Source organism: Tauraco erythrolophus, chromosome 2 (assembly GCF_009769465.1).
Source record: "Tauraco erythrolophus isolate bTauEry1 chromosome 2, bTauEry1.pri, whole genome shotgun sequence".
NCBI lineage: Eukaryota > Metazoa > Chordata > Aves > Musophagiformes > Musophagidae > Tauraco > Tauraco erythrolophus.
In genome coordinates, this window is record NC_141466.1 from 3348577 (window position 1) to 3375103 (window position 26527).

Consider the following 26527-nt stretch of genomic DNA (forward strand, 5'->3'; position numbering starts at 1 on the left):
CGTAACGGAGAAAACAGGTCTTTCATCAGGCTGTAGCTGACATAATCTGGCATCTGCAAACTTTGTTACTGGTGCTATTGCACAACACACAACAAACAAACAAAAAAAGAATCCAAACTGGCCTCTCAGTTTAAAATAAGTGCAGTTCTGACAGAAACGGACAGACATCTTTTTAGGATTTTCATCATTACCACAGTAATGATGATGATGATGATGGTGAACAGTGGTGAATGTGCTCTGCCACTTCCAAAATGATAAACACAGAACACCAGTGACACTTTACCAAACACTTGGTAAAGAAAGAAAGGAGGAATTTTTTTCAGAGGAAAGAAAGAGCATTACCCTCATGGAAATACTCATAGTGGTTATTGAATATGTGATGGTCTCAGAAGTTGTGAGAGGCAAGTTTGAAAGGTAGCGTCTTTTATTAGGGGCAATATCTTCCACTAGACAAGTTAATTAAGCTGGAAAAAAAGGATGAGGCTTTTAGAAACGCAGCCTTATTTCGCTGAAAGCATGTCCATTCCTGCAGCCATATTAGCTGACCTGATGAAAGACGTTCTCCTTTCGCACCGTGCCATTTTGCTAGAGCAAAACTCTCAGAGCTCTTCCAAAAGAATACACAAAGATTTTTACATGGTGGCTGGATTACCCTATACATATAAAAAGCTTAATACTGCATAATTGTTGCTGTCACATTTACCTAAGGTATTTGAGAAGTAGTATTTAGATCATATTGTGCTTTGTGAATATGACGTCTGAAAATGACCATTTCAAATCCAATTACGGGCATAACTGGCATTTCACTTTCCCCGTGGAGACCAGTACAATATGCTCCGAGAACCTGAACCAAATTTACCTCAGGAAAGCCTGGGAGAAGTACGCTGAAGACTGGGATAGATCTCTTATAGGCTTTGCAAGCAGAGAGCATTTTCCTTTTCATTCTTAAGTTTAATCTGATTTACTTGCAAACGTCAGTTTTGAAAGAGTTCTGAGATTTCCTCCACCTTTTTCTACTTTATTCTCTCCTGTCTCCATCCTCCACCGTTCAGCCTGAAAAGGGTTACAGAGCTAGACACTATTTTTGGTGCAGCTGCTGCTGTGATTAAAGTTTATCATAGGATGCCACCTCATCAGCAGGTCTGTGTTCATGAAGGTGCTGTGGAAATGGGCTGATGTCGTTCCCTGTTGAGCATTTTTAAGCCTCCAAGCAGAGCGAAAGGAATTACTGCCCTTGAAAGTCCAAAGATTCACATGACAGGGAAATCTTTAGGGTTCACCTATTCCTTGAATTCGACCGAGCTGACCTTTCAAGAGACCTTATGAATTCTTATAGGTGGTGATTTTTACAATATTAAACCATCACTAAGTGCTGTAACAAGTGTTTCAGTAACTAATCGCTGCTGGATTTTGCAGTTTGATGTCAAATTTTTACCTGCTCATCTCAAAAGTATCTAGCCTCAAAATAGGCTATTGGAAAAAAATGAATAATAGTTAGTTCCTTTGTTTACAATTGCTCATTTTTTATTTACAGATATACCCACTTCTTATCCTGGTTAATAATTTACTGTCAAAATGCGCAGGAGGAAAAGAAGAGGAGAAAGAAATGAAAGCAATTGAATAATTTTGATATAATGGAGACTATTTGGAAAATGTATTACCAAGGGAGAGACCACGTTTTTTCCACATATTGTATGTACAGGACACCCACACGCTTGATGAGACTAAGGAATTCCTTTCCTTGCTATTTTTTATTACAGCTCACCCTTTTAGAAACAATAATAAAAAAAGAAATGGAATAAAAAAATCCAGGACAATAAAGATTTAACAAAGACGAAGCTGAAAATGATCTGGGATTCTTACCTTGGCAAAGGCTTCCCAGGTTTGCACAACTGGTTGGTTCAATTGCAGAAGAGGGAATTAGGTATGAGCCTTTAGGAATAAAAAAAAAAAAAGGAGAGCAATTAGAAAGGTTTGGCTACTGGGCATAAAACTACTATGTGTCAAAATATATTATATCTTGCAGTGACACAGTCCTCTTCCTAACTTCTCTCAGTGGCAAAACTGATGCTAGCATTTGCCTGGAAGACTTACATGTTTTCATTTTCTGTTGTGGCCGAGAGATCCACGAAAAATCTGCTGACTTGCAAGTTACAGCCACTGACTGATCCTCCCCTGGTTTTCTTAGCTTTCACTAAATAACGTCCCGTTAAATGAATGCAGCTTGCGTGTGCCCTGGGAAATGGCTTTAAGCAGGGGGGTCACTGTGCCCAAAGGATTTATGCCATCTTCCTGAGCAACCACACGTGCCTTGGAGATGCAAACCCGCTCCGTTGCTGGAGCACAGGTTACCCACCACACGCTTCTGAGTAATCCGCCTGTGACACACACACCAACCAGATAAAAGGTGATTAAACCTGTTCCTCTGCCCAGGGCGTGGGGGTGATTAATATTCTGGTATGCATGATTTACAGGCAGATAATGTTATAAGTCTGTATCTCAACTGAATTATTCATAACAACATGCACACGCTTTGATGATCTGAGACAAAAACAGGGCAAATCATAGAATCATAGAATTATAGAATGGTTTGGGTTGGAAGGGACCTCAAAGATCATCTAGTTCCAACCCCCTGCCATGGGCAGGGACACCCTCCACTACACCAGGTTGCCCAAAGCCTCATCCAACCTGGCCTTGAACACTGCCAGGGATGGGGCATCCACAACTTCTCTGGCAAATAAAGGTTACAGAAAAAGAACTGGGGAAACGTTGTTAAATACATAATCTGAACCTACTGGGAGCATCGCCCTTTCGGCTTTTGCTTTACCACTTCAGAATCATATTGACTCAATGAGGTTCTCTCATCAAACCTTGTATCCTTCCATAAAATTAAAGAGCCACCACCCATCAGCTCGTAAAGATAGCTAGGAAAGTATTTCCTGTGATGCAAGAACAGATGAAGCATGGGGCCTCAACACAGAAATCATGTCAAGCCACAAATACCATTACATGTATTGCTGACAAAACACAGGGGTGGAATTCAAAATATGTGATCCTCAGCAAATAGAAAAGCTTTTTTTTTTTTTTTTAATAAATGGATTAAGAGATACAGGCAAATTTACTTCCTTGGTACACTTCCTATAAACTCCAGGAAGGACATTCTAAGTGAATATACTACCTCCTGCATGAGATTTTTTTTTTTTTCCCCAAAAAATATTTGCTAATATTAAACTGTCAATATCAAAACCTGCTGTAAGTTCCTCCTTCTGGTTTCGTATCAGTGAAAGATCACTTGGAAGATGTCTTGGAAAATCTGTGGCCCTTAATATTTTCTTCAGTGAGTATTTAAAAAAAGATCATGATTTTAGAATCATAGAATCATAGAATGGTTGGGGTTGGAAGGGACCTCAAAGATCATCTAGTTCCAACCCCCCTGCCATGGGCAGGGACACCCTCCACTACACCACGTTGCCCAAAGCCTCATCCAACCTGGCCTTGACCACTTCCAGGGATGGGGCATCTACAACTTCTGTGGGCAAAGTGGCATGGACAGTAATGTGAACAGCAGATATGGACCTGTATTACTGACACTCTGTGTGATATATCTCACTCACTTCAAGTGACTAAAAGTCAGACATCTGTATCTGCTCATCACACTAGACTTTCTTCATCGTCAGTGGAGAGGAACGGGCACTCCTACAGAAAAAAAACTTCTGACTTCACTGAGACATCTTGTCCAGGATGAGATGCACTGACCTATTCATAAACATTGCTGAGCGTAATTAGCTCAGGCTGAAACATCATTCAGCTGCCTTAGGCAGACAGATCCCACCCCGAGTTAAATCTGACAGTGAAAGTAAGAATTCCTCTGGCCTTTGGGGATGAAGGGCCCAAATGAAGAGTACATGAAGCAAATGCAACTGCAGGCATGGACAGACATGCAGCCACCTTACCCTCAAACTGAGTAAGTATAGCCAATGCAAGCTCTAAAAATCAGTACCAGAATTTCATAGATTTCATAGATTTCTAGGTTGGAAAAGACCTTAGAGATGATCCAGTCCAACCATCCCTCATCTCCCATTAAACCATATCCTTAAGTAGTTCATCCACCCTTTTCTTAAACACATCCAGGGATGGGGACTCAACCACCTCCCTGGGCCATTTAAATTTGATTAAATGCATTTAAATTTGATTAAATGCTCCTCAGTTTTCCTTCACCGAGCTCTGAACCGATGTGGTTACACCACGACCGTTACCCAGACTACTTGTTTCAAAATTAGCCCAGATACCCAGGCTGTGTACATATACCTTTAAATGTAAGCCGTGCAAAGGTAGGGCAATAAAAACAGAATTCCATCAAGTCTTCCAGAAACACCCCACTATGATTGCACAGCTGTGAAAACATCAGTCTAAGGAATAAACCAGGAGAAGGTAAAACTATGAAAAGATGATCTGGAACAATTTGCCCGTGTTTTTCTGCTCCGTAAATCTACTTGTAAAAGCTTTGTCTGAAAAACGATGAAAATAATACCCCTTGCAAAATGTAAGCACAGATATGTTGAGATCACTGCTAAATGCTTGTTTTTTTGTTTTTTTTTTTTAATGCCACTTCCTGTGGAAGCATTATTGGAGCTGTGTGACAACCTCTTTTCTGCATAAATCCTTCCACTGCTGCTAGATGCAGCCTAATCAGTTTGGGTCATCTCCTCGCTGCCAGCGGTTTAATCGTGGTTGATAGCCTGACTCATCAACTCTCTGTTGAAGGCTGGTTTTACAATGAAAGCTTTTATTCAAGAAGATGAAGGGAAGAAAATTCTAACAATTCCATTTCTGGGACTAGTAACCATTTTTTAAATGGTCAACGCACTCAGTGTTTTCTTTTAGGAAATACTCTGGTTCAGGAAAGCCTGTATGATAGGGGGTGATTTAACATCTTCAAAAGAAAAAGACTGACCAATGAGTTCGTTTTCTCATAGGCTTAGTCAGAGGAAGTAACAAGACATATATAGATACATTTGAAGTGGCTTGTAGACACCTGCGTTCAACATACGTTTTCTAAAATAATGTCCTGCTGCAAGGAAACCGCTGAACAACGACATCCCAAAGAACAGAGCTGTGAAATGAAAATGAATATTCCGTTTCTATGACCACAGCTATGATATTACACTGGTGCCAAAGGACTGCACAGCCTTCAACAGAAAGAAGAATAAGACCTCTACTCCAATCAAAATTAAATTAAGCTGTTTGTCCAGAACGCCTTCATCAGTCACAGTCAATGTTTAGATCAGCCTTTGCTTTGGTCTGGTAGAGGGATGAAGGCACCTAGATACTCTTGTTTTTAGAGGTATTGCTTAAATTTTTTTTTTTAGCAGAGGCATGCTGAGAGCCATCACAGTGAGTCTAGCTTTCAATGAGTGCCTCACGTTCTGGTTTGAGTAAATTAAAGCAAACAAGATGGTTTTTTAAGCCACCTTAATCCCTCATGAGCTATTAGATACAGAAACTAGCAGACCTTAATGATGTCAGCTTCTGTTTTAAGCTAAGGATTCCCAGAACATTGATAGATTCTCTGTCAGGAGATGCTTATAGTGACACTATTCCAACTATGTTTAAGTAGTAAGGTGTCAGAGAAGCAAGAAGGCAAAACTAGAGAGGACAACATTAGATATGAAGACATCTCACATGGTTCAGAAAGAACCAATATTTGTAACTGTTTGACTTTTTTTTTTTTTTTAACAAATATGTATTTGCTACAATAGGAGGGCTCAAACTCTGTGGACATGAAGGTTGATAGCTGTTGATTTTCACAAGCATCGTACTGTTTTTTTCAAGGGCGTGTAGTGATAGGACAAGGAATAATGGCTTTAAACTGAAAGAGGGCAGATTTAGATTAGATATAAAGAATAAATTATTCAATCCGAGGGCGGTGAGGCACTGGAACAGGTTGCCCAGAGAAGCTGTGGGTACCCCATCCCTGGAAGTGTTCAAGGCCAGGTTGGATGAGGCTTTGGGCAACCTGGTGTAGTGGAGGGTGTCCCTGCCCATGGCAGGGGGGTTGGAACTGGATGATCTTTGAGGTCCCTGCCAACTCAAACCATTCTGTGATTCGCTATGATTCTACATGTGTTTATGGGTTACTGCTGGCCATGATTCAGATTTTCCCCTATGCATTTTATAATTATCCAAATATCTCTAAAGTTGCTATTAACTTTTTTTTTTTTAATAATAATACTTGTCCAAAGTGACTAAGACTTTTCAGTTGTGATTTTTTTTTCATCTGGAAAAAAATGTTCCAGTAGAAAATTATCAACCAGCTGTAATAACATATATATATATATATATATAAATATAAAATTTACACCTGCTCACTTATGAGAATCAAGTGTCTGAGAATAGGTTGGACAATGTATAGAAATTTATCTTCTGGAGTAATCTACAGGAAGAAAGATCTTCAGCAATTACTGATTAAAATAAGAACTGATCATGTGTCTCAGGAAGATAAAACCCAACGATTTTGATCTAAAACTCTTCCTTCCTGTCTGCCTCCTCCAGTTTAATCTTTTCTCATACTTTTCTGTCTCATATGCATTGCTGTTTTGTCACTGCTTTTGCTGGCTCTGCACATGCAGCGCAAGGCTAGCAAATGCTCCTCGTGGCTAATCAAAGGGCCAAAGGGCAGGTACAAAAACATGTACTAAATGATTAGTTAACCCACATTTTCTTCTCCAGAGACCACTGTAATTTTACTTGAGGCTAGCAAGTACTTCCCTATTATCCCCATATCATAAGAGTAGAAGGCCAATAAAACAATTGTTTAGGAAAAACTGATGTGCAGATCATTTCAAGCACCAACTCAATATACTTAGGGGACTTGCTCTTTTCCTTCAGGGAATCACCTCTATACCCTGTCAAAACCTCTGTGGATGGTAAGAGCTGAGCTGAAGTCTAAGGAAGGTAAGATCTAGCTGTTTTTCTTTCAGGGGAATTCTCTTTTTCTTCCGTGCTGATATATGATACGTTCAGCACAATGTAGAAGTGTGGGGGGAAAATAAGCAAAAAAAAAAAGATTTGGCAAGGCGTACTCACCACAACTCAAATTGTTTTCTGCTTTCAGTGCTGAAGTTGGAATACTCCAGAATTCATTTTCCCAGTCTACAATGTTTCCTTTCACATCGCAGCTGAGGTTGGCCAGCGTTTGCGCATTCATGGTGAAATTCCAGAGGCGGAAGTTGTAAATGTCCCCATTTAGAGAGCTCACTTCATTGCTGTTAGAGCCCAGCACCAGCCTCCCATTCCCAGGGATAACTTTGTTAAAGATATCCCGGCAGTACACTATATGATAGATGCTTTTGGCATATATACCTATACTGCCCGAGAAGGTATCCCCTACGATGCAGAGCTGTTGAAAGGTTCCAGTGAAAAACTCTGCGTTTCGAGGCAATGCTTTCTCAAGGATGCACTGCGTGCCCAAGATGGACAGAAAATGGCCTTTTGTTGTCTTCCCGAAGCTGAAGAATTCTGTCGACAACGCATCGGTGTAGGAGAAAACCTTCCAGTCGTCGTTGTCATCGCTGCTGCCCTTGGTTGCTTCAAAGCACAGGGTGAACTGGCTAAGCTCTGGCATGGAGACACCCTCTGCCACGGACACAGCATCGACGTCGGGAACCTGGGGAATGATGACTTTCTGATTCCTCAGAGATACGGCGACTAGAACCGAGAGCAGACAAATAAATTACCCAAAAAAAAAATAAATTCATCGTACAGAAGCAAGGGCAGACTGGCAGCAGGGGTTAAAGTAACATTCATGACAGCAAATAGTCATCAAGTGGTTTTTATCACTGTAATTCACCAACAACATGCACAAAGGGGAATTTGGCTGGGGAGTGTACTCAGCTGAAAATATGCAAAATTCCTTTTCAACAGCATGGACAATGCTGCACTGCACACAGTGAACAACCCTTAAAATTGCATTAAGAGCAATGTTAGGACATACTACCTACTAACTTCCAACTTTGCCTCAGCTCACTTGATAAAAATTACTACTCATTCATCTAGTAAGGATGCATTAGACAATGGAATAAACCAGTTATTTGAAAAACACAGTGTGACTTGCTTTTAAGATACGTTATTTTAATTACTTGTCTGCATGACTGCATGACACCAGTGAAGTACAGGCCTTGCTTCTTTTAAATATTAGAATCATAGAATCGTTAGGGCTGGAAGGGACCTTCAAAGGCCATCTAGTCCAACCCCCCTGCAAGGAACAGGGATATCTCCAACTAGATCAGGTTGCTCAGGGCCTCGTCCAACCGGGCCTTGAACGTCTCCAGGGATGGAGCATCCACCACCTCTCTGGGCAACCTGTTCCAGTGTTCTACAACTCTCATGGTAAAAAATTTTTTCCTAATATCCAACCTGAATCTACCTCCCTCTATTTTAAAACCATTACCCCTTGTCCTATCACAACTGGCCCTCCTGAACAGCCTGTCCCCATCTTTCCTGTAGGCCCCCTTGAGGTACTGGAAGACCGCTATAAGGTCACCCCGGAGCCTCCTCTTCTCCAGGCTGAACAGCCCCAACTCTTTCAGCCTGTCCTCATAGGAAAGGTGCTCCAGCCCTCTTATCATCTTCATGGCCCTCCTCTGGACCCTCTCCAACTGGTCCATGTTGCAAAAGCCCCCAGTACATTCCTTGCCCAGCTGAAGCCTTTTGTTCCTGAATTCAGCTAACAGGTTTCTGCAAAACATTAGGCATCTTCTCGTTTTGTCCCCAACACTCTTCTGGTTGAATACTGCAATCGTGTGTTTGTGAATATTTATACCCAAGCTGTGCATTATTTGCTAGCATTTGGGTCAGCAGTTTTAGATTTTGTACAAGTATCTAGAAATGGCTCGTTCTCTTGCAAACACGCACTGCAGTAAGGGTATTTAGGCATGGGCAGAATTACTCTGTCTGTAATTGTTATTAAGTATTCTCATTTGCATTGGCAAAATGGCAGTCACCAAATGTGAAAAACAGTATGACACCACATACGTTTTTCTCCATCAGTAAATTAATGACTATTCTGTTCATTCAGACTATTCTGTTCATTGCAGCCTTCCAGTACTTAAAGGGGGCCTACAGAAAAGCTGGAGAGGGACTTTTTACAAGGGCGTGTAGTGACAGGACAAGGGGCAATGGATTTGAACTGAAAGAGGGCAGATTTAGATTGGATAGAAGGAAGAAATTCTTCACCCTGATGGTGGGGAGGCACTGGCACAGGTTGCCCAGAGAAGTTGTGGCTGCCCCATCCCTGGAAGTGTTCAAGGCCAGGTTGGATGAGGCTTTGGGCAACCTGGAGTAGTGGAGGGTGTCCCTGCCCATGGCAGGGGGGTTGGAACTGGATGATCTTTGAGGTCCCTTCCAACCCAAACCATTCTATGATTCTATGATTCTACTTCAGAGAACGTTATTCTTCAAAGTAAAGTATCAATATGCTCAGTTTTATTGGCACACTCATGGCAGCAAGATGCTAGTAATCTTCACCACAGAAAGAAGTTCCAAGTTACCAGTCATGCAAAGGCATCGAAGTCAACAAGATCAGATTGCAGAAGCTCTCGGTTTTACTTCTTGCTCCGCTGTTCTGTGGCAGACCACATCTCCAGCAAATGCCTGCTACCTCTTTTACTGATTTTCACAGGGTATATGCAGAAAGTGAAACTGGTTTTTGCTAGACCTGAAGAATAACTGCCACAGTAGTTAATTCCTAGTCTCCCGCTGGGATTTTTAAATGATGCCGCAACACATATGTTAATTACTGCACCTGTTCCCTTCTCAGAATGAAATAAAAACCTTTCAATATGAGAGGATGAGACATGTGAAGGAAGGGTGCCATAGTCAGGAAAAAAGACAGGTATTTGGGGTACAAGGATTCTGTGTAGTGGTATTGTGGTATTGCAATTTCTCTTTGCCAGCTGCTTGCAAAGACTCTGAGCACCAAACTACCATGTTTGGATATACACAAGGAGATAATTTGACCAATATATTATATATTAAAATAACATAAAGCATTGCACATTATCTGCCAACCCAGCAACTGGAGAATGGGAGGGAAGAGAGAAAAATACTAGCCTTTTATAGTTACTGGATTTACTTCATAGATTTTTTTTTTCTTCCCAAGGGCAAAAGTATGTTGTAACAATTTTATAGATAGAAAATGTGTTCAACTCTCCATTGAAAACAGGGGCATTTTTTCATGAGTTAATTATACTGTAAGCTTCTTTACGTAACGTGGAAAGTGTTCCAGAAGAAGTATAAGGATTCCAGACTTGAAAAAGAAGCAAGGTCATTCATATGAGCATTGTCCAGCCTGTGTGAGGGTGGTTAGGAAAGTTATGGACCACTTGGTCACATTTAAACAGTGCAAGAAGAGAAGTAAACTGGGAAGATGTTGCTCTGGTGCTGAACAAGCCTACTTAACTTTGCTGTCCTCATCTGACAGATTTAACCACTGGCACCTTCCTTGTACAGTGAAAGGACAAAACTGACAGGTATTTTGTCCACGTGGAGAAAACAGAATTCTGCCATCAAAATGAAGTGCAGCTCTATTTCCTGACCACTGCTGCACAACTGGTCATCATACTGATGAATTTCAGATGTTAGTAATGGAGAAACTGGTTGCTCTCTGAGGAAGAATATACATATATTCTTGGAATAGCCATCCAAGTGTTTAGACTACTTCCAGAACGTTGTTAAATAGTTTCTGTTAGGAAGATAACTAGATTGCAACGAGCAGGGGTTTTTTTTTGGACATATTGCTATTTACTCATGAAGAACGCACAGAAGTCTTGGCAGCCCAGATGCAGCAGGAGTGGCCAGCTCACTGTTCTGAGATCCACATCTGCTTTTACAGGAGCGCTGGGATGACATGAAGCCTGTCTCTGCTTTTCAGAGCCCCTAGCTTACTTGCAGCTCGCTGTCTCACATCTCACACACCCTTTTAGAAGCAGGCAAGTCAGGAGTCCCTAGACTGCATTTTACAATCCCTCGCAGCGAAAACTGGTTTCCTGCCAGTTGACAGTTTGGTGCTTGAATGGTGGCTTCTGCTGTCTTGGCTTCACTGCTTCCATCTGCCCTCTCACTGATGCTGGAAGCAATGCATCAGCTTTAATGAATAATAATAAAATAATATAATAATGAATAATAATAAAATACCTGTTTGAGAGTTTTATAGAATCACAGAATGGTTCGGGTTGGAAGGGACCTCAAAGATCATCCAGTTTCAACCCCCCTGCCATGGGCAGGGACACCCTCCGCTACACCAGGTTGCCCAAAGCCTCATCCAACCTGGCCTTGAACACTTCCAACTTTTGTTTCTACCCCATTGAATTGTGCTTTTAATCTGGGCTGCTGCAATACTACTCAACTGCATGATAATTTTACATGACATTGTCTCAAGCATTTCTGGACCAACAGAGGTCTGTTAGCTATCCTTCTTCTTCTTTTGGTGACTGAGTGACTCTTACTCATCGGTGGAGCTATTACTTATGTGGTTAACTATTACTAGAACATTATTTAACATGCCAGCCCTTCAGCTGGTGTAAATTGACATAATTACCCTCAGACTAGCAAAGCTACATTTATTTTTTTTTTAACTGCAGCTGAGGATATGGTCCATCCATCTGCTGTTGGTGTGTTGCAGGAGGTGACAACAAGGAAAGTCAACATTCACGTGGGCGGCCAACTTGTTATGGATAACAGGACGCTCTCTGTGAAACTCAGTTTGAAACCACTCTTACATGAAACCAAGCAGTCACACAAAAGCTGTTCTATTCTCAGCTAATTCCCTCCCAAAACTCACTTACTCTCTTATATTTGTCTTTCCCCACATACATTTTGTCTTGTGTGCACATCGTATATCAGGATGTACCATTAATGTCTTTTTAAATGCCATTTCTAGATAGCAAATTGCTGTGTGTCTTTGAACGGCCCTTTACTTTGCAACTTTGCACTACTTTGTGAAAAACAATTTTATTATTTACATATGATCATTTCTGGGAGATTAAATAAAATATGAATATAACGCAGTTCCCCTCACTCTGGGACAAATGAATGATTTTGCCCAGGTATCAAGCTTGTAGAAGTTACAATGGTGTTGGCTTGACAGAGGAGTTTTGAAACTCCACTGGAGACCTGAAGTGAGGGCGGGGGGAGGGGTGCAATCTCTCCGATGGCTTTGGGAACTCTTGGCAAGGACTGGAGAGTGTAGCACGGACATCTGCCATGCAGATGTGTTGCAATTTCAGCATGCATGTGCACTGATGTCCTGTTGTCTACATGCTTTTATAACTGGAAAGGAAACCATTATCATCCCTTTACCAAGCCTCTTTTCTACATCCATTGCCAGGTTAAACATTGCCATGATCTTTGTCTATAACTATCTTCTGAACCCAATGTAGAATCATAGAATCATAGAATGGTTAGGGCTGGAAGGGACCTTCAAAGGTCATCTAGTCCAACTCCCCTGCAAGGAACAGGGATATCTCCAACTAGATCAGGTTGCTCAGGGCCTCGTCCAACCTGGCCTTGAACGTCTCCAGGGATGGAGCATCCACCACCTCTCTGGGCAACCTGTTCCAGTGTTCTACTGGAACAGTGTTCTAATGTAATAAGAGAAGAGAGTAATAAGTAATAATAAGTAATAATAAGTAATAAGTAATAATAAGTAATAATTCTAATGTAATAAGAGAATGTAATATTAATGTAATTACATTCTACAGTGTTCTAATGTAATTGCACAACTGTGGGCAACAAGCAGAATAGTTATCATTTGCCTCAGATGCATGCAGCCAGCTCTCCTGGCATCCACAGTCAAAACCAAGATGTCAGTGAGAGTTACAGATTTGGAGTAAGGAAAGGAGGAATTTGGAGTAATGAAAAGATTTGGAGTAATTCTGCAGCCTTAGTCTAGATGTTTAACAGCAGGCCTTAACATAGAGTTTCTGAACTAATATGTATGTGAAACATTAAAATATAAGTCACTAGTGAAGGTCACTGATACCTTTACTCACACTGGGGAGCAGTTGTCTTATCAAAAAGAAAGTATATCTTCCAAGACTAGTTAACGTTAATGGTGCTATCCATGAACGTAAGGTACTACTCAATTTGACATGGAGGTAATATTTTTGCTTTCATAAAAATACATTATCTATAGGTGTATATATATAGACAAAAGGCCACTTTGCCTGTGGGCCTTTCCTCAACTTCTTATTGAACACGCTTGAGGGCAACGCTGCATCTTTCAATTTCAATTGTAAGTCGTCTTATCCCTTAAAGTCATACTTAAACATTAAAATGTTAAAGAGGAATAAATAAATAAATAATTTTGCATAATCTGATTGCATATAATTTTATACGATCCATTTCATTTTACAGCTTCTTACAATACAGCAAGAGCTGCTATTTTCAAATAAAGAAACCTTTCAGAAAATTTGCTTCCACTTTTGGAAGAGAACAGGTGCTCTTAGAATTGTTACTACATTCATTTCATCAGCATGAAAGGTCCTCAGTAGAAAGAAGTCAGCTCCTCTGAGATGATGTTACCTTTTTTCTTTTCAGATTCCAAATTTTGCTGGTATGATTGAGGCTAATTTTATGATTCCTAGGGGTCACTGTCTTAATTATTTTAAAATATAAGATACGTGTAATACATATTAAAAAAATAATAAATTGTGAGGAAGATGTGCTTGTGACTGAAGAGATAACTGCAAACCTCCCTGCTCTGTGTTTCTACAGCAGCCAGCCAACCAACAGACCATGTGTGCTACAAGAATATAAATGCTCAATGCAATACTAGTATTTGCAATACTATTATTTACAATAATATAAATGTTCAATGCAATGATATAAATGCTCAATCAGTAGTATTCAGTCTAAGGCGTGTGACTTCAACAAAAAGAAAGCTTGCTGAGAGTATGCAACTGCAGACTATAGCCCTGAAGTGGAATGAATGGTGAGCAGCATATGGGACCTGTAAGCGATCAGCGTTACCTCGCTGTCCTTTACTGTCATGTGACAGCAAGTTCTAATTAATGCTTTAAATGACCAAGCAAACATCAATCACGTGTTATTTGTGCCCTTATCTTCCAGGGGAAAAAGCATGATTCTTGCGGTTGTTAGGCTTTTCACAGAATCCCAGAATGTCAGGGATTGGGAGGGACCTCAAAGGATCATCTAGTCCAATCCCCCTGCTGGAGCAGGACCACCTAGATCAGATCACACAAGAACGTGTCCAGGTGGGTTTGGAACATCTCCAGAGAAGGAGACTCCACAACCTCTCTGGGCAGCCTGTTCCAGTGTTCTGTTCCCCTTACTGGGAAGAAGTTCTTCCTCATATTTAAGTGGAACCTCCTATGTTCCAGCTTATATCCATTTCCCCTTGTCCTATCATTGGATGCCACTGAGAAGAGCCTGGCTCCATCCTCATGGCAGTCACCCTTTCCATATTCATAAACATTAATGAGGTCCTCCCTCAGTCTCCTCTTCTCCAAGCTAAAGAGACCCAGCTCCCTCAGCCTTTGCTCATAAGGGAGATGCTCCACTCCCATCATCATCTTTGTGGCCCTGCGCTGGACTCTCTCCAGCAGTTCCTTGTCCTTCTTGCACTGAGGGGCCCAGAACTGGACACAATATTCCAGATGTGGCCTCACCAGGGCCTCACCTTTTCAAAATCTGCCTTCTGCACAAACTCCTCCCCACTGTTGGGTGTTCCACTGGGCCAGAGGTCTGGGCTGGCCTCAGTTCTGGCTCAGCTAAGTTCCCTCTCATGCTCTCCTTTAGGTTTCTATGTCCCTCTGCAAGCACGCTGACCTGAAGGACAGGTGTCCTGCTTCCAAACCAAAGCATAAGTCTGCAGGGAGAGGCACTGTCAGGCCTCAAATCTTGTCATGTGAAGTTTTTCTAACGTGTTTGATGTCATGTCCTGGAATAAAATAATTTATTTTAATCTGAAGAAAAATAAATTAGTTACAAAAACGTACAAGAGAACTCTGTAGTTTTACCCTGCAGCGTCCCCATCCTTTCCCTTCTCCTGGAGGACTTGATTCCTTCAGGAAGTGTCAATTTAATCCTCACAGGACACTTCCTTCTAACATCTGTAAGAGGGACGGAATGCTTTGGGTTTACTTACTTCGTACGTAGCTGGCATTAAAACCTTTCTTTTGGATACTGAAGTCGCTTTTAAATGACACGATCATTTCATTTCCGGTGGAGTTATAGGATAATCCTTTGGCAGTGATGCCACAAAGGTTCATTGGGCTTTCTCCATTGTCTAAAATCAGCGAGTCATAAATGCAGCCCGGAGCTTCTTCAATGTCAAAATCAATAAACGTTAGCTGTATGATGAATCCATGAGGTGCTCGGATGATCCACTTGCACGCTTGGCTGTTGGGATAATCACTGGGGAAGCATGGAGAAGTGAAAACTCCAGAGGGGTCAGTTAGCACGATCCTACAGTCATAGCATCCGTGAGCTGGCAACAAAAACAGAGAAAGGCTGGAGGTCAGGAAGATAGATAGCAGGAAAGGAATCATCAACATAATAACCAAACGTATTTCTATACAGAAAAACACAAACAGAGATGGGAGGAAGAAAGGCAGAAAAAAGCCTGGTTGCTAGTTGGCAAAATGCTAGAGGAACGGTAGAGCAAAAGAATGTTTTATATAAGAAATCCTATACAAGAGAAATAGAACTTATACTGCTAAATATTAATTTGTGCCCACAATATTTATATCTGCTACATATACTGACCTGACCGAGGCGAAGCGAAAGCAATGTTTTTGAATTCAGAAAGGCAAACAAATTCTTAAACTGCAACTTCTGAGAAGATGACTGGTATCATTAACATTTTTTTTGGCTGCTGGTCTGATGCTGACCGGTGGCTATGGCAGCAGCTCTGTGCCATGCCATCGTTTCCAGTGGAATGTCTCTGGAAGGCAGCAGCACAAGAGATGGGCTGAAGAGCAGCAGAAGCAGCAGCTCTGCAGAGCTCTTGAAGGTTAGTCATCAGCATTTCTGACCAACATCACCCAGAAGGGTAGCAATGACCTACTGGCTTTTCAATCAACAGCAAATTACTGCAATCTTCCCATGCTGATTCAGCTCCATTGGCATGTTTGTGGCAGTCAGGCTCCAAGAAATTCTTACCCTGTTCCTCCTACTCCTTTGCTCACCTGCTGTGCTTATCCACGAGAATTTCAGGCCCTGTTAGCCCCCAGGGCTGCGTTTCTTGTTTGGTTTACATTTGCTCATTTATCATCTATTTACTTCGTGTATTATACGATATAATCACTGTGAACTGCTTGCTGCTAAAATCTGTACCAGTTTGCCAAAGCAGCCCTGAACAAACCAGGTGGGAACTGTATTGCCAACGGATAACCAAAGAAACCAACCAGCACATTTATGCTAAATTACTCCTGTGTCAAGTACCACAAGCATGAAAAAACTAGGATAACGCGAACATGAGTTAGTTAAAGCAACTGAAAAAGTTGCCAAGCATAAAGTACATATGGAGCAGCTATAAAATAGGAATAAACACAAGACTCTTCTCCAAAGAGCCCTTGATGTTTCTTCCCACTGCTTGGGTCCTGGTATTGTTCTGTCTCATTCAAATGGTGTTTGCCCTAAACAAATGGACACTGACTCTGTGAAGTGGCACAGCAAAAAAAAAAAAAAAAAGAAGCCGTTTACACCTGCAGGGAGAATTGCAAGGTGTATTTTACAAAGTTTTCATAATTTTTATTTGCAAAACAGAAATTCATATGGCTCCAAAGAGGTAAAGAGACCGCTGATTAACTGGGCTCTCAGAGTCAAATACAGCTGGCTACATTAGAAAAGATCAGTGGGATGCTTATTTGTTGAAATAAGAAAAAAAGATTGTCTGAAAGATTTGCAGGTGGCTTTGGGACGAAGTGGCGCTCGTGACGTTGGAGAACTTGATCTGCATATTAGGAGCCTGTCCACTCCTAATTTATCTGGAAATCTTTACAGTCAGAGGACTGTGCTCACCTGCCCTGAAATCCTGCTGTTCCATTTATTAACCAGAGAGGGAATATTTACTTATTAGTATGGTGCCCATCAATCCTGCAGTTGCACAAACAGATGACAGCTTCAACCAGTGGATTTCACAGAACCACTCCAGACTGAGAGCAGGAGGAACAGGAAAAGCACCCTCTAAGCCACAAGCCACTGCGGTCTAGTCCAGGGCAAGCGAGCAGCTGTAAGACGGCTCTGGCTGGAGCCACCTCCAAATGGATTCACACTCATAGAATCATAGAATGGTTTGGGTTGGAAGGGACCTCAAAGATCATCCAGTTCCAACCCCCCTGCCATGGGCAGGGACACCCTCCACTACACCAGGTTGCCCAAAGCCTCATCCGACCTGGCCTTGAACATTTCCAGGGATGGGGCAGCCACAACTTCTCTGGGCAACCTGTGCCAGTGCCTCACCACCCTCAATGTAAAGAATTTCTTCCTTATATCCAATCTAAATCTGCCCTCTTTCAGTTTAAATCCATTGCCCCTTGTCCTGTCACTACACATCCTTGTAAAAAGTCCCTCTCCAGCTTTCCTGTAGCCCCTTTAGGTACTGGAAAGCTGCTATAAGATCACTCCTGCCTTCATTATTGCTGGGATGAAGGCTACAGGAGCTGAGGATTTGGCAACATGCCCACACTCCCCTACTCGTTCCTGTCAGAGAAATAAATGGCACAGAGCTGTATGGGCAGTTGGGAGCTTTCCCTGTGCACCCAGATGGACCTGCAGCCAGGGACTAAGCTGGTAAGTGATGTAAATACATATAGAAACATGGGTGTTAATGTACACTCTTTCAGCCTTGGACCCCTAAAGTAAACCTTAAGAGCATTATAAAACATTGCTGAACCAGAAAAAAAAAATACACTTTAACTGACAGGTGGTGTATCTCTCAAATTGGTAGAATACTACAGTCAACCTGAGACTGGAAAAGTGAAATTTCTCCATCAGAAAGAACACCTGTCTTTATTAATTCTGTCGATCACCATCAGCCAAAACAGGACTCAGCTCTTCTATTCATCTCTCTCTTGAGTATTTATCACTGCTTCTTAGCTGTGTAAAAAGAACCATCAGTACACGTAACAAAAATACTTTTACCCCCACTTTCACTGCAAATACTAAAACATGTTATTTATCTTAGGGTTTGGGTTTTTTTTTTGCTAATTTAATCTTTTCACTAACATCTTCTCATTTTATTTCATCCATATTGTTTTGTTGGTTTTATAGAATTAATGCAAAAAAACAGCCCCTAAATTTAGGTAGGAAAATAAGTGCTCGAAACTTTACATGCACAGAAGAAACAGATTTGGTGAGCAAAATAGTTTACTTTTTTGAAGTGGGTTGGCTCCATTTTGGCATAGGAGCTATTCTGTCCATGACTGCAATTTGAAGGAGAAATATCCTGTTTTCATGCAAATGTCCACAGTAGCAAGTAAAAAGAAAAGAAAACAAACAACAAAACTATATATAAACAGAATGGTTTTGAATGGAACTTTTTGCACAGCTTCTCATGAGACAGTTATTTTTCTATAAACACCACCTATTTTACCCATTAAAGAGAAAAATTGCTGTGGCAACCTTAGGCTGTCAGCCAAAGCTGACAGATATTTTGCAATCCCACTGGCCCAGAGCAGTTCTGAACTGTGGATACCGAATATTTGTTGCAATACACACCACAAACATTTCTGCAAGACATCTGAGATATTTTACTGATTTTAATGGGAACAAATTTAGGTATGATATTCTCGGTCAGGAACCCAACATAGGCAGAATCTGCCTGTCAAGTGGTTTTTTTTTTTTTTTTATCATCCTTGAGCACAGGAAATTCACTCTTTAAATATATTTTATCCAATAAAAGCTTTCATCCTTTCTGCCCCTCTTTTTTTCCCCAAATGAACAGTCCCCACGTATAATGCAACCAAGCACTTAATTTCAACATTTCCTAGATTGAAAGTTTCACTGGGCAATTCATTTGTCTCCATCATGAGAATACTCTGGAGTATGGTTTTCATTTCATAATCACTTCTTTTTTTTCTGCAGGACTCACGCTTCTTATAATAAAAGAGTAATTAAGTATTTAGTATGACACTTCAACACTACACTAAAAAGGAAAATTAATAAATTCCTCTGGAATATGTTAGAGCTGTCACCAAAGTTATCTAAGCAATTTGCAAATGTTAATTGACTTCAGAAGGGGAATTGGCTGTAGGGGAAATAGCTTTTTCCCTCCCTTCATGCCCATTTTTACAAAGATAAAGTTAGGCATGGAGATAATGGGCAAAAATGGCAAAAGTTTCCATGGATTTTTGGGTTCCTAATCTAAGAAATTAAGAGTACTGATTTTCCTTAACTACTTAGCATTTGTACAAGTTTTGTATGTCCAAAGCACCCTATCAATAACTTTAAACTGCAGCTGAGAGAGCAGTCTGCCAATCTGGCCCACTGTAGAAAATTCAAAAAAGAGTACTTAGTGGCCAATGGAAAATTTTGGTCAAAGCAATTTGGCCATCTTTAATAGGAACTTATCAGTAAAGGCAGGGATAGAATCCCATTCTCATGGTTGCCAATTTTCCTAAGCATGAGACCATTTCCTCTCTTCTGTGAGCCTCTTGCCTATTCCACATATATAATTTTTAATAAAGTACCCTATACTAGTCTTTCCTACCCCATGCTGGATCATCTGAAGACTATCCTAAAAATAAGGGGCTAAGGGAAACAGTATGTGACTCATTAAAGATTGCACCCCACAGACAGACGTGTGCACACACAAACCTCATCTCCTACAGAACAAAACTGATCGCCCAGCTTGTCCCATATACTGATTTTGTCTCTTTAGAGCCCCAGGACAGAATTCCATCGTTTGAACTCATGAAGACACCTGTAGGCACTGAGATACACAATTTGAAAGTGACTTGCATAAGCCATTTGTGGGCAGCTGAAGCCATAGTCAGATCCAGAGCTACAATGTTGAACTGCAGATTTGGGAAGGAAACGTTCTGTATATAACTTCGTCCCATACGTTCATACTTCTCTTTTTTTTTTTTATTTCTTCTTACATGACTAACACATTCCGGCACTTGCCTCCAAAATCTGTGCTAAGATTCATATTTTCCTCTAGCTCCTCACTCTTCTCTACTTCTCTCCATTGTCATCATTTCCCCCCAAAACCTCATCTTTTGCCCTGTTTATACTCTGCACTTCTTTCTCAAGCATAACTTTTGACTTCTACCTCTCCACCTGCTTTCATTTCTGCACTTACCCAACCTTGGAGAAATTCTGGACAACAAATTTTGTTTGGCTGAGAATTTTTTTTAAAAGAGCAAAAGCAACCCAGCTTAGGACCCTGACTATTTCAGCCCTAAAGACTTAAAGTTTATGAAAGTCAGGATCAAAAGAGAACAGGGTCTCTAGGGAAAAAAGTCTGCGTATGCAATTCGTGCATGATCCAGTTTGTTTTCACACTAAGTTACACCTTGCATTGGTTTTTTCTTTTTCCAGCTGCAGCATGCAGCTGGCCTTCTGTACAGCATTTTCCACCTGACAGAAGTGTAAATGACTACATATGCGTAGGCAGCGGCACAGGATACCAATGATAGCTGCTGTGGGTTGAATTAACACCACTGGCATTTTTTTTTTTTTTAAATCCATTAAAAGGCTCCCTCATCAAAGTAAGACAGAATGCTGCTGGATTCCATTTGGCATGAAAAGTAACTCTACTTCTCCCTGTAGAGGACACAACTTTCATATGAAAATATCCTGACATAAATCTATGTAGCTCTGGGATTGAATTTTCAGAAAACGAAACAAAACAGTTTATGTTAACTCTAGTCTTACTCAATTGAACAATGAAACCTCCCCTGCATGACAGAATTAGGTCAATCCTAAACCACAGAAAATTTTAGCTACGGTACCTAGCACTTCAGACATAAAAAAGAAGCATAGAATTAATCATAATTTCCTATTACGTAGACATCTGAGAACCTTTACGCACTTTACATACATTTGAAAAGGTAGCACTTAAAAGGATGATCATTTGGAACTAAGTAACAGAGAAACACACAGGGAGGTGACATGATGTAGGCACTTGCAAGCATGTGGCAAATCCCAAAATAGAAGCGAAACCCTATAATCCTTTACTGTGACAGCATGAAAAAAAACCCACCTATTTTGATGAACATTAGGCAGGAAAGAGTCTTGCTTTATATTAAGCAATTGATTGTTGGGGTTCTTCTATTTCAAGGATGTCATAACAGAGATATGGCCAAACATTAGGTTAAATGTATTTATGACTCCAAATAGATGGGTGAATGAGGTCAGCAATGGGCACACCTGCAGACAAGCAAGAGGAAGGGCCAAACCACCAAGATGTGGGTGGGCTGGAACGGCTACAGAACAAACAAACCCATGTTATTCCAACGAGACACAAACACTAAATCCAGAACAGCTATCACATGGCAAAGGCATCAACAGCGGCTTATCTTCACTTTAGAAAATCATTTTGGACTTAAAGGGGACCTGTAGATATACAGAAATACCTATATGCAAAATGTGAATATATTAATTGCAAAGAAGTGTCATGTCATTTGCTCTGGACATAAAGTAATTCCCTGTTTACTCACTTATAAGTTAGTTACAAGATAAGACCTATATAAATTTTTATGCAAAACATTAAGGATAGCACTCTTCTGGAGCCTCTGCACACCAAACCATGTCATCAACCCACAATTTGATCGAGTTCTGTCTGAGAAAGTGCAAATCAGGGGGTGTGGCCCATTTATTTATTTCCCAAATTGTGGAAGCTGTTTGATCTCCCAAATAGATCCTTATTTTGCTACAGTGTGCTGGCCTTGATAAAAATTACTATACATTGTCGGAGTGCAGATCCTTGAAGAGACTGCACGAAGAAAATCCTGTGTAAATAAAGACTGGAGCTCTAAAGTTAGGCCTCAAGTGCAGAATGCCCTTGAAGTTAAGGATAAGAAAACTATGCAGTATGATAAGGGAGTAGTGTTTGCTTAGAGCAGAGCTTCGCTAGGCGGGTGCCTGTTTGAAATAAGCTGTTAAATATGACAAGCATATGTATCATCCAATAATGGTGTAGAAAAGGTGTGGTCTCAGGATTATTGGCAAATACTGTCTATATAAGCAATAAGAACTGCGCAATAAACGAGACTTCCTGCAGCTAACTCATATTGAGTCGTCTCAGTACTTCTCCAAATCCCTTCTCCGCAATACACAATACATAATTTAACGTTAGCATGCATTGTAAACCTCAAATTAAACAGACAATCCTAATCCTAACTACTTACACATCTTAGTTTAAAAAAAAAGGAAAAAAAGACAAAAACAACAAAAAAGGATTATCTCTGCGATAAACAGAAGAGAAATAAGATCCTCATCCTGATGTGTATAAATGTTTGTCCCTGCACAAATGATGTTACAGGGCTGAGGCCAACTGGTTGGAAACATGATTGTAATTGTGTATAAATGCAAATGTCCTCTGATTTGTAATGATAATATGGAACCACTTCTACTTCAGCATCTCTACAGTGTGCACAGCCCTAAAAATCTTGAGCAAATTCTAAAATCTCACAGATAGGTTTTGGATGTAAGCATGAACTTAAAATTCAGCAACCATCTAAAGTCCTTTCCTGCACAATGATGCCTTTGAGTCCTGCACTCGAAGCTTTATAGTCCCGTCCTCAGCCTTGCAGCCCCCTCAAGGCAGAATGGGAGGGCATGGAGCTGCTGGAACAAGTCCAGAGGAGGCCACGAAGATGATCCAAGGGCTGGAGCACCTCTGCTATGAAGACCAGCTGAGAGAGTTGGGGCTGTTCAGCCTGGAGAAGAGAAGGCTCCAGGGTGATCTTATTGCAGCTTTCCAGTACTTAAAGGGGGCTACAGGAAAGCTGGAGAGGGACTTTTTACAAGGGTGTGTAGTGATGGGACAAGGGGCAATGGCTTTAAACTGAAAGAGGGGAGATTTAGATTGGATATAAGGAAGAAATTCTTCACTCTGAGGGTGGTGAGGCACTGGAACAGGTTGCCCAGAGAAGTTGTGGCTGCCCCATTCCTGGAAGTGTTTAAGGTCAGGCTGGATGAGGCTTTGGGCAACCTGGTGTGGTGGAGGGTGTCCCTGCTCATGGCAGGGGGGTTGGAACTAGATGATCTTTGAGTTCCCTTCCAACCCAAACCATTCTATGATTCTATGTCCCCATCACTGCTGCCCTATGAAAACACTGCAGCAACCTGAGCCGTGAAGAAGGCTGTGCTATCCTCTCCAGTTCTCATCGTTTTCTTTTCCTCTTAAGGAAAGGAGTAATAATTGGACCAACGGACGTGAACATCCATTCAGGGAGAGAGATCCCCTCTCAGACACACAGTTTGCCTATGAAAAGCTGGCAACTGTGTGGTTAAACAATTAACATGAACCATTTTACATCTGGCCTAATGTCCACACAGCAATCTATACTCTTCCTTTCTTTCCTTGCCAACCCACTGGGCATATTCTAGATTCCCAAGTTACTGACTGAATTTGGGGGGGAACGAGAGGTTGATTTTTTATGTCCAAAACTGTCACCGAAATAGTCCCTTCCAATCTTTGAATTTCCTTCCCAAATGACTTTCTGCCTAAAGACCACGAAAGGCAAGGTTTAATTCTAATTCAGTCATGAACTTTCTAAAAATGTCACCATGTCAAAGTCTCTTATTCTCTGCCCTCCCCACTTAAAAATAGAAGCACTATTCCTCTGGGTAGGGTTCAAACCCGTCCCACCACCCTTGGCTCGTAGGATGCTATATTCCAGCTCTGCAAAGACATCAGTAGCAGGCTTTGACATTGGACAACTTGTGTGTGCAGAAAGATACTTCAGCTCAGCTCAAGAAGGTTTTAAATTTCTCCAAATACTGAACAGTTAAACTGCTGGTCACTAAAATACCTGGCAGCGTAGTGTAGATCATCAAAAAATGAAATCCAGTACAATTCAAATAATTCTCTAAAACATTCCTTAAATACTTATTTGGAACCATCTGTAATATAACCAGCATAATTCAAAAAATAAAAATCTTACAAGCTTTATACATATATATAAGCTTTATATATATAATGTGAGTGAAACTTCACATTACCCTACTTAAAGCTGCAACACGTAATCAAATGCATTTTGCACAGTATTAGTATAATAAAGATGCAATCAGGAAGACTCTTTCATCTCTGTGTCATCCTTAGTTTGCAAACGTGACTTTGTCTGTTGATTTGTAAGAAAACACTATTTTAAGCACTATTAAAAACTCATCCAGACTCTCATTCTGCATCATTCCCATTGCATCATCTGCACAGTACTCCTTGTACCCAGCAAGAATTTAAAGCCTCCATATTCCTGACTGGAAATAGCACATAACCCTGGCAGAGCCTTTTATAATTCAATGAAAGACAAGATTGTGCTCTTACAAAATAATTCAACAATTGGGTTTTGGCCACTGAAGCCAGGAGACAAAGAGAGTACTATGCCCTGGCCAGTCGTATCAGCTTGCCTCGCATCTTCTTTTGCTGATGCAGTATGTCCTGCAGCATGTGCTTTAAATGGCTGAGCCAGCTGGTGCACCTAAGAATAATGAAATGGTAGAAAAAACATCTCCTCACGGGCAAATATGTAGACATACATCAAAGTGTAACAGTTGTCTGTGAAGTCAATTATTACTCCTGCTTCCTGTTGCTCTAACCCTTATTGCTTACCAGATTATTAACAAATCAAATTTTTCGTCACGTGGAATTAGAACTGGTTATTTTCTCTCTTTTGTGAGATAAGAACAACGCACTTAATTAATGAAATTATATGTGGCAAATTGAAAACTGATAAAAGACAGTATACTCTCTTATGTTACGTCAGCCTGTGGAACTCTGACCTGAAAAGTATTAAAGCAGGGAAGATAACATTCAGAAAGCCAACAGACATTTTTCCAAGTATCTAATAAGACCTCTGAATCCTTCCAGATACATCATAATTGCTAAGAAGAGACACAACCATGAGGAATTGTAAACCTCATGGCTTATGCTTGAAACTAATCTCAACCAACCGATCAAGAACAGCATTAACAGCTCCACCTTGATGGTGGGGATGATCCCGGGCTCCAGGACACGACCGATGGCACGGCCACAGCACGAGGCTGACCCTGGCACCGCTCGGTGCCATGTCTTCTCCAAACCCTTCCTGGGCACGGCTCGGCAGCCAGCACAGGTCAAGGACCATGCCCAACATGCAACCTGACTACTGCTACCCTAGTTTTTATAGCCATGTGCATTTGGGACACAGCATGAGCTGTTGTCTGAGGCAGAGAACAGCCCTGGGCATGTCTCATTTACTGGAACGGAGGTGGCCAGTGCATGTGTGGGGAAGGGAAAGAAGTCATGCGAGGTGGAGCACGAGGCCCTGTCTTGTGTATCTCACGCAGTAGCCAATATAGCAGTTCTTGCTAGCTTTGGTGGTTCCAACACTACATGTAAATCTGGGAGAAACAGGTGGTAGCATATCCTGTTTCTAACACGATAATCAAAATTATCTTTCAGGATACACTTGAGGTCAGTAACAGCAATAACATAACAAAAAAATCAGGAAGAGCAAAGCTTAATTTTCAAATCTGAGGTTAAGATTAGAAAAACAGAAGTGAGAAGAGTGAATTACTGACTCAGGAAGCATTTACCGTGAATGCAGGCAGTAACCAGCTACTACCAAACCCAGCAGCAGCCTTCTCACCAAAACCGAGACAGCAGAAGCTGATCTGCACTTCCTCATGACACAACCATGTAACATGGCCCTACACCAAGAGAGATATTTATCTTCTGATAAAATATATAAACCTCAGCACGATTCTTAATCCTTTCCATAAGGGACATAAACGGAACTCTACACTGATTTAGAGTGCACCATTCACACCCAGGCCGTTAAGACTTTGGACAGGACACTTCAGAGAACTGACCTCTTGACTTTTCAAGACCAGCATCCTAACCAGCCCCCAAATGGAGTCATCAAAGTACTGAAGTTATTGGCATTTGTTATATGCCAGATCTCCAAAACATTATGGAAAGATCAGAGCTGATGCTCTTCACTGTCTCAGAGTGGGATGCTAGCATGATACAGAGACCATTAGAAATCCAGTATGTTTCTAGACATCCCATACTGCCCTCAGGCCCCATTTTACACTGGAATTCAGCAGGTATTTATTTCTGCTGGGTTACCATTGCCACTAAAAGCTCTCACCCCTCTTGATCACTCCAGCACAAATATCCTACCTCCTGACAGCAACCGACTTTATCACAGCAGTGACTCCAGCAGGTTTTGATTGATCTGGGAAATTGAGGGAACCAGCTACAATAGAAGAAAATATAGTCAGAGCCAGGGTGGGGGCCCTGCACTGCCTGTTTCCCCTTAATTGTTTGGTTTTGTGCCAATGAAAATGGAAG

The 26527-nt window shown here is 41.1% G+C and overlaps 1 protein-coding gene across 1 annotated transcript in view; it reads right to left on the bottom strand.

The window, feature by feature from the left end:
* ADGRG6 (adhesion G protein-coupled receptor G6) overlaps nt 1–26527 on the bottom strand; it is a 120549-nt gene that overhangs the window by 56076 nt on the left and 37946 nt on the right. The window contains exons 3-5 of the mRNA XM_086632026.1: nt 15167–15508; nt 7087–7707; nt 1864–1932 (exon numbers count right to left, since the gene is read on the bottom strand). Of these exons, the coding sequence (XP_086488152.1) occupies nt 1864–1932; nt 7087–7707; nt 15167–15508 (1032 nt within the window). The remainder of the gene's footprint in view (nt 1–1863; nt 1933–7086; nt 7708–15166; nt 15509–26527) is intronic.